Source organism: Ascaphus truei, chromosome 3 (assembly GCF_040206685.1).
Source record: "Ascaphus truei isolate aAscTru1 chromosome 3, aAscTru1.hap1, whole genome shotgun sequence".
Taxonomy (NCBI): Eukaryota; Metazoa; Chordata; class Amphibia; order Anura; family Ascaphidae; genus Ascaphus; species Ascaphus truei.
In genome coordinates this window covers 99,954,835-99,972,034 of record NC_134485.1, presented here as the reverse complement: position 1 = coordinate 99,972,034, position 17,200 = coordinate 99,954,835, and the positions used below count along the sequence as shown (strand labels likewise).

The 17,200-nt window shown below is 41.4% G+C and overlaps 1 protein-coding gene across 1 annotated transcript in view; it reads left to right on the top strand.

Moving 5' to 3' along the window:
• The first annotated feature begins 409 nt into the window (after positions 1-409).
• The window catches only part of GYG2 (glycogenin 2), a 48,518-nt gene continuing 31,727 nt past the window's right edge, over positions 410-17,200 (top strand). Inside the window, 3 exon segments of the mRNA XM_075594583.1 lie at positions 410-564; positions 2,348-2,467; positions 15,659-15,800. Of these exon segments, the coding sequence (XP_075450698.1) occupies positions 2,461-2,467; positions 15,659-15,800 (149 nt within the window). The 5' untranslated portion in view covers positions 410-564; positions 2,348-2,460.

The following is a 17,200-nucleotide window of genomic DNA, read 5'->3' as shown; positions in this document are numbered from 1 at the left end:
TAACTTTATTATTGCAGTGCATAGAATTTATACACAGTTGCTACCTAGAGTAGCTTCCAATATGCCTTTGGTGCCCGAGGCACAGGGAGATAAAGTGACTTGCCCAAGGTCACATGGAGCTAACACAGGGAAGTGAACCAGGTTCCCTCCACCCATTCATCATGCTCACTCATTTTGGTCTTCGGATTGTGAGAGCTCTGATATACATACTCTGATATAGTATGCTTTTCTAGTGAAGATAGTGGCACTTTGTTGCTTCCCATTCAATTCTTGGTTCTTCTGTCCAGTTTTCCTTCTGTCTTCACTTCCATCCCATCTGAATGATTATCTGACACTCCTGCTGCAGCGTATACAGCACCACCCCCGGTCCTCCTACACACTGACACTCCTCCTCTCCCAGTGACTCTCTCTGCCATGTCCCTTTCCCTGATCCTCCCTCCTGCTACATGCTCAGACGTCAGAGGTAACTGTGCTACCGGGGGAGCGTTCTAACTGCAGCCTGTGTCACTGTCCCCTACTCGGAAACCGCAGACAAGGGCATCTGGAGGACTTCCTGCAAAAGAGGTCTCCTGAGCAAATCTATATGCAATCTATTCAAAATTATGTTTGAATGCTCGCTGGCTGTGTGATAAAGCTGCACAGAGTGATCATAGAGTGGTGCAGAGGTCTACTCATGATTGCCATTTTATGCTGTACCCTGTTCTTGCTGCTCTTCATCATGTCATACAGTATTTAGTTATGAGTTTGCATGTTTGAGTTTCAGGGGATTTTGACAGATGTCTTATACCGGATTTTGCTTAAACGTATGATAAGGCAATGCAGTTTGTCTAAGTGTAAGGTACTGTATAAAGGGGGTGTGTGCAATTGCTGTTAACACATGATGCATTGGAGAATCAATTTCAAAGTCTATCCAGGGAGTTTTAATTTGGAGTATTAAAGGAACAGATGAGGATAGATCATTTCAGATGCATTGCAGATGAAAACGTTAAAAAGGCAAGTTAGCTACTACCCATATACAGTACTGTACATCACTTAGATTGTAAGATATCTGGGGCAGGGATTTATTTTCCTGTCTGACTTTGTTGCAGTTGCTGTATTATATTTCCCTGTACTGTATTGTCTCTTTGGAAAGCGCTGAGTACACTGTGAGCACTACATAAGTAAAGATAGACATACATACAGTATACAGTATAAAGGGGTGTGTGCCATGCTGGGTGCGCATGGATAGCTGTTAACGCATAAGGCATTGGAGAATCAATTTCAAAGTCTATCGAGAGAGTTATAATTTGGAGTATTAAAGGAACAAATGGGGTGAGATGATTGGAGGCGTTCTATATCTGACAGATTAAAACATAATACAGGCATACTACATACTACCCATGTACAGTACAGTATATAGGGGCGTGTGTCGGGTTGCGTGAGTGTTGGCGTGAGTGCACCACAGAGTCAATTTCAAAGTCTAGTTAGAAAAGTTTGCTTTGATGTTTTGATAGAGAAAGTAGAGGGAGTAATATTTGCGGCTGCACGATACCGAAGCTATTTACAAATACAATATGTTGCATATCATTTTAATAAAATGCCACAGAATGAAATATAGAACATAGCTGCAAGCCCGACAGGGCTGGCCTTAGGCTTTGCGGGGCCCAAGGCGGCATGCTGCCAGCGGGACCCCCTGTCTGAGCAGCCCTTCCCTGGCAGCGTTGTGGCAGTATGATGTCACAGCGTCACATTGCTATAACAACACTGCAGGAGGTGGCCCGCTGAAGGTAAGAAGACACACACACACACCAGACACCCCCACACCTACCTGTCTGCCTGCCTGGAGGCCCTGCGCTCCCTCTTCTTCCTCCTCCTGTCAGCCCTGGAATCCAACTTCCAACCGGAGGGGAGGGGGGGGCACTGCAATCCCTTCTCCAGCTCTCCCCACTGGTCGAGTAAAATTTGGAATCCGGCGCTGACATTAGAGAGAGGAGAGAGTGCGGCCCCCAGGAGGCACGGGGCCCAAGGCGGGCTGCCTTGATCGCTTTGCCCTAAGGCCGGCCCTACGACAGTATAGCACACAAGGTTATTGACGCCTTACTTGGTGATTGTTAGATCCTTGCAGATGTTTTATGCCTGATTTATTAAAACAAATAAGCATGCTTGATATTGGCGGTGTACTGTACAGTGTAAAGGAGTGTGTGCCATGCTGAATATGTGAGGGGCTAATACTCATTGTAATGTGTACTCCAAATGTAATTTCAAAGTCGAATAAGAGAAGTTTTCTCTGTAGTAATAAAATAAGTAGATATGCTGAATATTCTCCTGTATTCTAGGTAATTACTATTTTTATTACTTGTCTTTCCAGACCTAGTCTGCTGCTTCTGAAGTAAAAAAAACAAAAAACCTTTCCCCTCCATGATAAATAGCACAGAAAGAATATCTTTGTACCATTGCTGATCCTTCCTTTATTTCTTCAATATGTCTGGTAAGTAAATGTTGCTTTGATATACATGTCTTGATCTACTGCTGTTACAAAAATTAATTATTCTACAAACTATTACATTTATTGCACAAATGAACATTAAACCTAACGTCCATTTGTAGAAATATTGCAAGAAGTGTAAAAATGGTATTATTCGGACATCCGATTTGGTGACATCAGATGTAACAAGCGTTATTGCACCTGCTGGCGTGCTCCCAGGGGAGAAATAGAGCGTTACCCCACCTTCTTTTCTCGAGAGGCTTCTTCAAGACAATGGGCCCTTTTCCCGTCGGTGTGTTTATGTCGCCGACGAGTGCAGTAACATCTCCTACATCTGTATCCTCTAGACCAGGGGTGCTCAACTCCAGTCCTCAACTGGCACCAACAGGTCAGGTTTTAAGGATATCCCTGCTTCATCACAGGTGGCTCAATCGGTGCCTTAGTTATTTTGATTGAGCCACCTGTGCTGAAGCAGGGATATCCTTAAAACCTGACCCGTTGTTGGCCCTTGAGCACTGGCATTGATTACCCCTGCTCTGTGGGGCATTCACCATGGTGTTTTGGTGAAGTATAGCCATTTATTTAACCTATTATGATACGTGCACTCGCCATGTTTGATTTGTTTTTTGCTTGAGGTGTGCCTACTGGATGTTATACATTATATATAGAATTGCATCCACATGACATACATATTGGTGTATTTGTAGAAACAGTTAAAGGAGCAATCTGTGCCTTTTTTTAATTTTTTATTCTTATTCTTTAAAAAATTTAATTCAGGGTTGAAGCAGGGGGTCTCTATAGCTGAACCCCATTAATTTCAGCTTGCCCACCCCCCCCCCCCCCTCAGCTTCTGGAGATACTTACCTTTGCTGATATCTGTATTATTATTATTATTATCCATTTTAACATGAATCCCTATAATGCGTCAGGCATAAGCTTATAGGGATCCATGTTAAATGGGTAAGAACATGGGGAGTGCTCATTTGCATGTCATTACCCAGACTCCCTTGCTGCAGTGGTAGCACTGTATGCTAAGAGATAATGGGGAAATGCAGGTTTGTGGACCTGTCTGAGACATCTGAATGTGCGCACAAGTGGTATTTCTATTTGCTGTTCACTCTTACCAAAATAACTACGTAAGTAATATAACTTTGTACTAAAGAATTTTGGTGACATTGAGTGGGTGCCCAGTATTTGGACAGTAAGGATACAAAATGTGTAAAGCTCTGCAACCTTTCATGTATATATTGTGAGGCAATGCATTCTATATAATAACACATGTACATTTGCCCCCAAGACAAAAAAAAAAAAAAAAGGTTGAAGAAATCACTTTTAGTATCTTCAAGTTGTTTGCTGATTGGTAGATAACACAAAGGGTTAATATTTTTTCCACTAGAGTTTTGCACTCGGACATAACACAGGTTTATGCCTTCAAGGAAAATAGTGTTATCTGTGTTAAAACAGAGTTTGCTCTACAGTGTAGTAAAGTAAATATTTGCTAGTTACCCACAATTCTATTCATTCATTCTACAGTCACTTCTCATTAATATACAGTAACACTATAAAGTCAAGTTGGACACAAGCTCACAATATAGCACAGTGCATGTATTGCTTAATGTCCTCAAATATTTGACGTTCAGCAGATTCAGGTACATCTAATACTGAAAATGCTTTACATACTCGTGTGCAAATGAAATGGAACATAAACTTATGTGCATAGCTTTTTAAAGTCTAATTTGAAGTTTAAAAATAAATTCTCTGTCCACGTCAAACACATCATTTCTCCTTTTCTTTTTCAAAATAAATTTTTATATAATTTGAAATTACGGCGTGCACAAGGTACGGCCCTCTATGGGGCATGCCCCAGTCAGTGCGTGTGCGCATGCGTACAGAGCACGATAGCGCAACCACCATTCCCAAAGACAAGAAATGTGTCTTTTGGCACGGCGGCCGAGCTATGGCCATGTCACGGCGGCCGTACTTGTAGCATTTAAAAAAAAAAAAAAAAGAAGAATGTTTTAAAGACATTTTTAATGTTTTTAATGTAGGAAGCATTTCCAAAGTGACAGCCCCCTTCCCTTCTGATAGGCTCTGTCTCTTGAGCCCCACCCTCTCTTTAGCAGTGCACCAATTGTATCTACTAACTGCCCAGGCAATCATATTCCAGGGGCAGTGGATATTCACAGTTGAGTGCAAATAGCCGCACGGCTATTCGCACTCAGTAAACATCCCAGCCTGGAATCGAACCCTTGTCCCTTTACGGCTATTCGCACTCAGTAGAACTTAACTGAGTGCGAATAGCCAAGCTGTTATGAACAGGTTTCTATGCCTTTATTCACCAGGAAAAAATCAGAAAGTCTTATAGCTCAGTGGTTATGCTCCAGGCCATTCGCATAGTGGACCAGGGTTCCATTCCAGGCAGGGATGTTTATTTTTTCCATTTTATTTTCTACTGAGTGCGAATAGCCGTGCGGCTATTTGCACTCAGTAGAACTTAACTGAGTGCGAATAGCCGAGCTAGTAGAACTTAACTGAGTGCGAATAGCCGAGCTGTTATATACAGGTTTCTATGCCTTTATTCACCAGGAAAAAAATCAGAAAGTCTTATAGCTCAGTGGTTATGCTCCAGGCTATTCGCATAGTGGACCAGGGTTCCATTCCAGGCAGGGATGTTTATTTTTTCCATTTTATTTTCTACTGAGTGCGAATAGCTGTGCGGCTATTTGCACTCAGTAGAACTTAACTGAGTGTGACTAGCCGAGCTAGTAGAACTTAACTGAGTGCGAATAGCCGAGCTGTTATGAACACGTTTCTATGGAACTTAACTGAGTGCGAATAGCCGTAAGGGGACAAGGGTTCGATTCCAGGCTGGGATGTTTACTGAGTGCGAATAGCCGTGCGGCTATTTGCACTCAACTGTGAATATCCACTGCCTATTCCAGGAATTACATTGCCCAAAATTCTGTGCAAGAATGAATTAAATAACCCTGAGCAAGCGATCTATTACAGTCGATTACAGGAGAACAGATCGATCTGCAGCTTAGCTAATCACTTGTCAGTGTGCAGATTGTATTAATGCACATGTGGAATGTGGGGGGAAAAAATATTTTTTAAAAACGGCAGCTTGATAGAGGTCTGATTCAATATACTATACTCTGAAGTAGTCTTTGTCGGTGCAATCGTTTGCTTCGAAATATATTGAATCAGACCCTAGGTATATTACAAAAAGGTTTTTACCTACAGTATACATAACAGAAGCAGTACCTTTTTACAATCATGTACACTTTTGTATTAAATAAAACAATGTTGGTTTGCCATGTCACAATGCACTGCACCTCGTGCCCCCAAGTGCACAGCTTTATTGATCTGTCATTTTTCACAACAATCTGGGTATTGCGCGACCATTTCAATGAACTTTGCTTCAAATAATGTATTTAGTACTGCATGTCTCAGTTTTCAATCACTGTAGTTACTGGGATCCACCACCCTTTACTCTTGTGGAAACATCCTTTCCTTTACGTTCCGGCAGCAGTCCCCAGTGGTTAGTCTACGTCTTCCCTCCTAGGCAGCACAGAAAACTCTTCACCCGGGTACATGCATAAAGGTAGCCCCTCCCCTTACAAATCAGTGTGTGTGGGCCTCATGCAGAGAGCATAGAATTTTAAAATTGGCGAATTTCATAAAAAGTAGCTTTTTTGGAGAGTTTTATTCTCCATATGCAGAAAAGTGCGAATTCTGCTATGTTTAACATGGATGCGTGTGGCGAGTTTAAATTGGCGAGATGCGCGCTTCAGAAACGTGTAAAAACAAATTCGCGCCTTTTTTTCCCCTTTACTATAGGCGGCAAGCGCCATCTTTTCCTGGCGCGGCAAAAATGCGAGAATCGCGCCATTTTCTTGGCGCGAACAGCCGCTACATGCCGTTCGCACCTCTCTGCATTCGGAGAGTTTTAAAAATGGCGAGATGGAGGTTCTCGCCAGCCGCGAGGCGAGTTTTAGTAATAGAAAAAACAAAATGGCGCATTTTTCGAAACTCGCCATTTTATGCCGGTTTCTGCGCGAAATTGAACAAAAAATGGCGAATTTCGAAATAACGATGCTCTCTGCATGAGGCCCTTAGTGTGTGTGTTCACCTTCCTGGAGTTATTGTATGAGAGGTTGCATGATTCGAAATTACAGTGCCAGCTCCTTGTCAGGTCACTTCATCTCCCTGTGCCCCAGGTACCAAAATTATACTGTAAGTTCTGCAGAGCAGATTGTATTGGCAAAATTGTACGTATAGGGCTGTGTTCACTGTCTGCGCTATATAAGAGGAAGAAAAAGGGAGCACCTAAAACAAAACATCTACCTAGCTCAGCCTGTTACAAGGGCCACCGACAGGGGGGGAGAGCTGGGATAAGTGTCCCACCCCCGTGGCTGCAGGGGGCCCGGCCATCCGGTGCTGGAAGTTGGGCCTGGCCAGACTTCTTTGCTGGTGGTCCTGTCGTTGCTACGGGGCCCGACTTTCCCCAGCTGTGTTAGAGGGTGTTTTGTATGTATTTTTTGGGGGGCGGAGGGGGGTAGGGGGTTGTATGTATTTGGGGGGTGTTTCGTATGTATTTGTATGTGGGGGGTTGTTTTGTATGCATTTTTGGAGGGGTGTTTTGTATATATTTGGGGGGTGGGGGTTATGTATTTTGGGGTGGTTTGTAGGTTTTTGGGGGGGTATTTTGTAGGTATTTGGGTGGTGGGTGTTTTTTTATATATTTGTGGGGATAATTATTGGGGGAAGGAATGAGTGTGAGGAGGTAGGATTGAGGGAGCGGCATTGACTCAGAGGGGGGTAATTGACGAAGGGGGCGGTAGAGTGAGCGTAGAGAAGGTATGTAAGAGAGGGAGTGAGGTGAAGGTGGGGGAGAGTGAGTGAGGAAGAGAAGGGGGTAAGAATGAGATGGGGGAGAGAAATACAGGGAGAGAGGGGGGGAATACAGGAGGGGGCTTGCGAGGTGTGAAATGGGGGGCTCGCAAGACACGGGGGTGGTCGAAACTTTAGTCCTGGACCCCCAGGGCATCTGTCGGTGGGCCTGCCTGTTACAACCACTGGCGCATTTCCCTTTAGGCCCGGGCTTAGGGCAACAAACATTTGGGGCTGCAAATTTTCATTTCCCCCTCACCCCCCTCTGATATACAGAGGCTCTGCTCTCTTCCCCACTGACTGCCGGGGGAGAGCGTGGGGCCGCTGTAACTTTATTACCTTCTCCTTTGTGCCGCCCTCCCCCTTCAGTGTTGTGGTGTCAAATTACACTACAACGTCACATGCCATCACGTTGCCACAGCAATGTGACTTCACATGGTGTCGCGTTGCCACAGCAACATGACATCATGGCGTCAAATTACGCCGCATCATCGCGTTATCATGGCGACGTGATAAATGTGACATCGCAGCTTCATTTAATGCCGTGACGCGGCACAAAGGAGGAGGCAGCATACCGGGGGGCACCAGGGTAAGTGCCTATTGGCGGCGGATTTGGAAAGCCGCCACTTGTTACAGCTGTCTCTGATAAATATAAAAAGAAGCTCTGCGCATGTTGCCCAAAACAAATGTAGATGGAAAATAATTCAGTTCAGATTCAGAGTTTCCTGGGTTGGTTCCAATTCTTGATGCAGCATCAGCATAATGTAGTCAGCAGCCCTGCAGTCTAAAAACAAAGTTGTCCACAAGGTATTCCTTCAGCATCACATGAATACTGCTCTTGGAGCTGACTGTGATATTAATCATTCCATGGCAACTGAGCTACCGGAGTCCTCCTCCTTCCTGTTGACGACATACTGTAGATAAGCTTGTGAAACAGTCAGATCAGTAATGGAGGATGTCACGTACGGCATACCTGTGAGCACATGTGAACAAAAGTGAAAAATAGGTGCACAACTACAAACAATATAAACGTGATATAGTGAATAGTGATATAAATATATATACAAAAATGTGACCTGGTAAACTCGAATTGAAGCGTCTGCAGCTGTAACACCAGGGATGGCTCAAATACCCCCTAATATGAACAGAATACACAAAAAACCACAGCGCACAACGCTCATAGTGCATTAAAAATTATATTATTAACCCATAAATAAGGTAAGTATTAAGCGTACATTAAAACAGACAAGCATGTCAGGGGTTAGTGTTACCCATGCACCAATCGGGACGGCAGTGAAGATGTCTTCAGTGTAAACACACACAGCTCCTCCTGTCACGGTCACTCGATCTCAGACTGTGTCCTGGGTGATTTCCAGCATGATCGTATATAGTCCAGCAAGGCTCGTGATACAGACAGTGTCCTCAAGTCAGGCAATCTCCGCAGCAGCACAGCACACGCTGTTCAGCTCTCCGGTCCGGCGCTTCCGGGTTCGTGACGTCACTCAGGAGCGGCAGCTTGTCGAGGTCTTCCCAGACACCGTGTGAGCCCGCAAGGGGGTAATACAGAGTCCAGAGTTCATAAAACAATTAGTTTCTTCTTCCAACGCGTTTCGAAACCTTAACGGTCTCTTCATCAGGGAATAATTGATCTGTAATCGATGTAGCATTTAAATACCCCACGCCTCCAGCTGATAGGCCCATCAATTGGAGATTTCGGCCAATACAGAAGAAGCGGGGAGGAGTCAAATAGCTCCATGGGTCACAACCACAAACACGTTGCTATGGGCAACCATTGACAACAAAATAAACTTTATTGAACAAACAAAAATATATTAATAAACAACCATCGGACGGTGGCTCTAGAATAAAGAAAAAAATGTTAAAAACAATACTTTTAAACAGCTAAAAGTGCACCTGAGTTATAAAGTGCAGCTAGCATATAGAATCATTGAAAAAGAAGCACGAAGCATATAAACAACATTGAACTATAATAAAGAGAGAAATAGATCACTTAGTTATTAAAAAATAAATAAATAAATAAGGATTGACTAAAAGGTTTTAATGTTGTTTATGCTTCGTGCTTCTTTTTCAATGATTCTATATGCTAGCTGCACTTTATAACTCAGGTGCACTTTTAGCTGTTTAAAAGTATTGTTTTTAACATTTTTTTCTTTATTCTAGAGCCACCGTCCGATGGTTGTTTATTAATATATTTTTGTTTGTTCAATAAAGTTTATTTTGTTATTTTGCAATTTTGTTATTTTGCAATGGTTGCCCATAGCAACGTGTTTGTGGTTGTGACCCATGGAGCTATTTGACTCCTCCCCGCTTCTTCTGTATTGGCCGAAATCTCCAATTGATGGGCCTATCAGCTGGAGGCGTGGGGTATTTAAATGCTACATCGATTACAGATCAATTATTCCATGATGAAGAGACCGTTAAGGTTTCGAAACGCGTTGGAAGAAGAAACTAATTGTTTTATGAACTCTGGACTCTGTATTACCCCCTTGCGGGCTCACACGGTGTCTGGGAAGACCGCGGCGCGCTGCCGCTCCTGAGTGATGTCACGAACCCGGAAGCGCCGGACCGGAGAGCTGAACAGCGTGTGCTGTGCTGCTGCGGAGATTGCCTGACTTGAGGACACTGTCTGTATCACGAGCCTTGCTGGACTATATACGATCATGCTGGAAATCACCCAGGACACAGTCTGAGATCGAGTGACAGTGACTGGAGGAGCTGTGTGTGTTTACAATGAAAACATCTTCACTGCCGTCCCGATTGGTGCATGGGTAACACTAACCCCTGACATGCTTGTTTATATCTGTTTTAATGTACGCTTAATACTTACCTTATTTATGGGTTAATAATATAATTTTTAATGCACTATGAGCGTTGTGCGCTGTGTTTTTTGTGTATTCTGTGAGCACATGACTTGTATATGTGACAAGGGTTGATCCACAACTATCTAGCTGAAGCACTTTTCACCTTCTGCACAGATCCCTCAAATGAATAATATCTCACCTCAATCCTTTACAATATAGAAGCGCCAGTTCAGTATTGCATAAAAATGTATGTAGAGTTTATTCAATAACCAGAGTAGTCAAAAGGACCAATGTTCAACTGGTGTGATTAAAAAGCAATCAAATGTCAAATGATTGCAGGATGCAGCAGTAGGCAAGTGACATGTATATGGGTATTGTGAAGCGAGGAAGCAGGACAATATAAAGGGTAATCGGTGCACTGTTGACAGACCTGGTAGAGCACGGAGCTTAACTCCTCGACGTGCGGTCTGGTTCCACTGTAGGGAGATGGTGTTTCCTGATGTTGAAAAAATCGATTCCCTCCTGCAACACAAGAGGAATTCCCGTGTATCAAACCTCAGTTAGAGGTGAAAGCTTCCTGCGTGTCAGACCTCGCTAAGGCACCGAATGCATTGTTCCAATGGGTGCCTCTGTCCCCAGTTGCTGAGCAACAATCAGTGCTTGATGCTCCTCACAATATAATATATTTAATTTGCTGCCACAACCAAAGAGTTAAGAGTTTTACGTACAGAGCCATTGGTCTCTGTTTATTATGAACATTTTGCACTTAACACACAAAAATCTGTTGTAGCAAAATGTGTCCAAAAATGTAAATTACTCTCTACAAAGCATGCCACAGTTCAATCAGAGCCCAAAGTATTACTTATTAAAGTTTAGATTTAATATACAAAAAGTATCTTGTTGACATCAGACACTCCTTGTTGAATTCTACTTCATAATTAAAATGCAAGGTTTATATTCTAAATCCCCTTAATTGAGAAGAGCACAAGCCCACCACTTTCATCAATCTCTTTAGCTGACTTTTTTATGATTAAGAAAAAAACCCCTGTCTTTTGACGGTTCCTGAGCCGGGGATATAATATTAAAACTCTCAACCGTGCTTATCATAGGGCATTACATAGCGATAGGGAAACTCTTCTTTCTTCTAATACACTGAAAATTCAAGACCCAACAATACGCTGCATCGGTACCTATAGTAAGAGATGGTGGTCCATAAAAAGAATATTTTCTCGTCACTGACACCTCCTCCTTTTTGATGCGGATTTACAGAAAGTGCTCAGTCCGCAGCCAACAATTACAAGTAGACGTTCGAAAAATCTACGTGACATTCTTGTCCATAGTCACCATCAGCGACCCAGGGCAACTTATGCCTTTATATACAAATGTAGCGGCCATTATTGAAACAGTTCGCACGGTGTATACCTCGGAATACCCATGTGATGGCGCGCAATTTCTTCCAACCGTACCGCCGTTAGAGGCGAGTGCATAAAATGGCATTTTAGTGTTCTGGCTTTTAAACACCTGAAATTGACACAGTAGTACAGGACTGTACACATTACAATTCATTCGTTTCATTGCACACATTCCATGAAATTCAAACAAAGCAACCGCGATAAACACGTGTGCCTGGGGCGATTGGTGGCGTTAATGCTGCGTGGAGTACAGCAGCGCATACAAAAACGGCGCCGTGATTTCTTCGAATAATGGCCGCTGCATCTGTAGCTCTGCTACCACGTATTTGCAAAAATTTCCCTGACGAAGCTCTGTAGCTGGAGGGAAACGTGCGTAGGAACATGGCCGGGCCATAGGGAAACGACACGTAATGATGTCATCAGCCTCTGTTATGAAGCTGTGTTAGTTTTTAGAGTTACGAATATTCAGTTGATTGGAGCAATATGATTTATAGCTCACTATATCTCATCAATTAGATATTAAAGACAGGAGTTTCTTTGAGCTTATTTAGAGCCTTATAATGATAGGCATTACTATCTATCTATGCAGCAGCCATGCTTAATTATAGCACAATGATCTATGGCAGGCTCCATTTAGCTTGTCTATTGTGACTGGTATATTACATCAAACCAGTGTTCTCAGGCTTCAGCCATTTGGCCCTGATATATTTATATAATCGGGGGTGTTGGTTTGTTAGTTGGGATCTGATGGTTACTATTATATACCCATCTACAGTATATCTCACCAACACCCAATATATCTTAGGGCATTTTATTGCTCCTGCTATATCCCTCTCCCTTGTGGGGGAAGAGGGGAGATATGGTATAGTGTTATAATCAGCAACTCCTCACAATATCTAAAGTTTGCACTATTTATCTGCTCTTTAGAAAGTTTACAATAACATCATTAGGAAGGTGTCATGCTGTTTTTTGCTCTGGTTCATTGATGGCTACTGCCAGTAATACTGAATATAGGCAATCATTTCCTATCTCTGACAAGCATTACATTTTGTCAGACTGTCTATTAAATAGGGATCTTATTGGCATATCGTTTCACTTGATATACTGATTTTTTTAATTACTGTTACACTCACATTCGGTAATATATGTTTTATGTAAATACTTAATATATAAAAGACGTCATAACTTTGTTTCTATAATACTTGGATAAACGCCATCTTCACTGTTGTGTCTGTGTACTCAATATTCACACCTGAATATGAAATATGACCACATATAGTAACTTCTATCTTTCAGTAGGTGGAGAGGGGAGCCTCACTCTAACTCTCAGAATATTAATAGAGACTGGGGTTGCTAACTTGGATATATCAGAGGATATTCAAAATTGTACAAGGGTGTACAAAGAGTGCAGAGATCCCATACGGTGCACAGCATCGTAAAAAAAATAGTGAAAAATTGTCAGTAATAAAATCCAATTTTAATAGGCATAATTAAAATAAATGCTGTACAGAGCAGGGAGAAGCTGGTGCTCAAAGATGCAAAATATCTAAACGGTTTAAAAATGGATGTTCATCTCCATATGAGCAAAGCTAGAGTTTTAGCTATACTATGAGGAAAATAGGCATGGGGGGCAGCTTGGGTTAGTGCCCTGGTGCTCAGCACATCTCCCCAGTATGTTCAGAGATAGGCTGCAGATTCAGTGGATACAGATACAGTTGAAATAATGCTGAACTGTATCCACACCTTGATACTATATATCAATGTGTCAAAAGCGGGAATGGCAACAGTGTTGCTTATCTGATGGTGTATTCCCTTTGTGTATGGATGACAATAATAATAGCATGTTCTTGTATAGCGGTGCTAGTTTTACTTAGCGCTTTACAGATACATTTTGCAAACAAAGGTCCCTGCCCGTGTAGCTTACAATCTATTTTTTTGGTGCCTGAGGCACAGGGAGATAAAATGACTTGCCCAAAGTCACAAGGAGCTGACACAGGGAATTGAACCAGGTTTCCCTGCTTCAAACTTAGTGCCAGTTAGTGTCTTTACTCACTGGGCCGCTCCTTCTCAATGAACAAAGGAACAGTCAACATTCTTAAAGTTCAGTAATACAAAATGTATATCTAAGAACACCTAGATATATAAACATACAGCAAATATCTCATTAAACATTCAAAACTCCTCCCTATGTGGATCAATGTGAGTCTGATGTATGAAAAAATAATAATAATAAACTGAAATCGTATGAATAAGAAATTTTGAAAAAAAAAATTTAAATGAAAAAAAACAACTTTATGAATAATATTTTATGTGTGAACACAATTCTTCTGATGAACAAAATTCTGTTCTATTAAATTACATTGAAATCCATATTCATAAATAATATCGATTCAAAAATGAATTCAAAATCACATTGATCCTAGAGGGTGCCACGAGACCATTTGTAGAATTACATCCATAATGCATATCAAAAAGTTAAGATTCAATATTCCATAGAAATTGCTATACAGTATATGGAATTTGCTTCTAAAAAGTAGAATTGCACAATAGCCTTCTTCCATTGCAAATTGCGTTACTATGAAGGAGATTTTCAGCCATGTAATTTTGAAATGTGGGACTGCCAGGTAAGATGTTTTACTTAAAAAATGTATGATAATTAAAATCTGATGCAATTCACAAGGATAAAAATATAGACTTGGGTCAAGCAAAATTAGGCGGATACAACGATATCAAATATGACAGGTTATATGTGTTGCATATGTCAGATAGTTGTTTTCTCCTCAAAGATTAAAATTAGTGCTGTCAAGACAAATGTCAAAGGCGTGCATTAAAATCATACGAATGCAACGATGCGGTAGCATTATCCTAGGGGTTACAGGGAAATAGTTATAGGGTATTTTATACTCTCAGATTCTTTTGAGTTTAAAATAAGTCTCTCTCCCAGTCTTAAATTGCATGAAGAATTGATGAGTGGGAAATAAGACACACCCACAAAATGTTGGCCTGTCCTTGTCACAGGGGAAAGTTGTAAACATAAAAACAATGCATTTGGATATGAAAAGTTGAATTCAACTAGAGGAGTGTTATCCATAACATATGAGTTGTCATAGCTTCAACATCAAGACCTCTTTGACAGGAACTACTATTGTTAATTGGCAACGTATATGTTCTCTGTTTTATCATTTTATTTTATGAAACTGCATCTCTATAATGTATATCTTTGTAACGTCCCTTGTCTGTAAATAAACACTGGATCACTTTTCATATATTAAATCTACAATTGAATAAGTACTGTATTTGGGCTCTTATTGACCCTAGTACCTTTGTGAAGAGATATATATTGGAAGTCTATATGGCTGGCATTGTATACATAAAAATACAAATGATACTCAAATACTCATGAATGCTCTTCCCTCCCCCCTTCCTCGGCCTGTGAACTTGCTGGATATTGTCTTCCTTGTTTTTCTTCACATACAGTAGACACCAACAATTTGTTAACTGGCTTGGATGATTATTTCTATTGTAATTGACATGTACAGTACAATATCTTCAATGGTTAACATCTTTATTTTATTGATCCTACACTCTTTAACTACAGCTCAACCCCCTTATAACGCTGTGCTTGGGGTTAAAAGAATCACATCGCGCTATATAGTGGATCGTGCTAGAAATAAGGTACAATTGTATGCATTATACAATAAAGTATTTAAGATACCAATAATCGTGTTGTAAGTATTCATAAATACGAAAATTGGGAGCCATGCTTGCATCGCGTTATAAGCGGATTCGCGCTGTAACGGATCGCGTTATAACGGGGGTTGAGCTGTATTCTCTTTTTTTGGAAAGTAAAAAACAATTTACTGGTAAAACAACTGCCAAATGAAGGCTTTTGAAGCACAATTATAGTTATGTTTATATTGGATCACAAATATAAAATGTAACATCATTCGCTCATCTTAACAGATCATATAGCTGATCTGGATGGTGGTATAAGCTCTTAAGATTTTATATTGTATTATAGTATTGTCCTAGAGCATTTAGAGTATTTATGCATCTTTCTTTTTCAGTTACAGACCAAGCGTTTGTGACCCTTGGGACAAATGACATATACTGTCAAGGAGCCTTGGTTCTTGGAAAATCTTTACGAAATCACAAAACATCCAGAAAGTTGGTAATATTGGTTACATCTCAAGTCACTGGTAGGATGAGGTAAGAGACCTGTGACTTTGCTTGTCCTATAGGATTACTACGTTATATGTTAAAGGCAGGATCAGGCTAGCTATAAATTTTAAGTATGTGGGACGTTTGAGTGGCCATGGTACCCATAATTATTGTTATGTGATTAGTAATCGCCCTTTTAATTTGAAAAAAAAAAAACTCTGTAGGAGCTTGGGTTTTGAAAATTACATTAATTCACATTTACTGCTGAGGCTGGAGTCTTTAGCACACCATTTTTTTTAAATGTAGAGACTGTGGAAGCTTGCATTTCCATACATAATTAGCTGAAAATAGATTTTGAAAGAGTTTTTAGTAATATGTTATTTATAAAAATGTTTTACCAGGAAGTAATACATTGAGAGTTATCTCTCGTTTTCAAGTATGTCCTGGGCATAGAGTTATAAAAAATACATGGTTACATTAAAAGAACAGAGGTTATACAGTCAATTCACAGACATTTCATGGACAGATGGAGTTGGAAAATTGGGTACAGGGGATAAAGGGCTTGTGAGTTTCAGATTGAACATTACCAAACATCAGCAAACGGCTCACACCCTTTGGCTGCACCAAAGGCTGCCCGCCTTTGGGGCAACACAGATGTACACTGGGGTGGTTGAGATTCAATGCAGCTGTAAACAAACCGTTCTTTGTGGTCTCTTGGCTCATTACCCTTCCAGTGGGTGGGGTTGACGTTCCCCAAAGTACAAGCAAATGTTAATCCTTAGCATACTGGTCCTGTGCAGAGGGGAGCAGTTCTTGGGGAGCCCCATCAGGCTGTCCACCTTTGGGGCAACGCAGATGTACAGTACACATATGTGTTCAAAGAATGTGTTTTCTCACCTGACTGATATACTGTAGGGCCAATTCATTTGAATAAACTTAAATGTTGTAAAAGTTCTCAAATGTATTGGGCCTTTAAAAGGGGGCTCCGGAGCTGACCCCATTAATTTCAGCACCGGGGACCCCATGCTTCCAGAGATACTTACCTGCAGAAGGGCTGCCGGTATCTCTGCTTTTTAATGTTCCAGCAACAAACACATAGGCCAATAGGAAGCCGCACAGGATGACGTCACGGCTTCTTATTGGCCCGCAGCATGCTGGAGCTTTGAAAAGCAGCTACTACATGATCCCTGCTAGCGGAGCAGCTACCGGCACCCCCTACGGAGGTATGTATCTCCAGTATTAGGGAGTCCCCATAGCTGAAATTAATGGGGTTCAGCTCCAGAGACCCCCTGCTTCAATCCTATGTTAAAGAAATTAAAAAAATGCAAGAACAATCTCCCGCTTGGATTGCCTCGTTAACGTTCAACTAGTTCTTTACTGGATAAGTGACGATTATAACACCATGCAAGGGTGGAGGGGAACGTTTTTATGTCAATTTTTTTTTACAT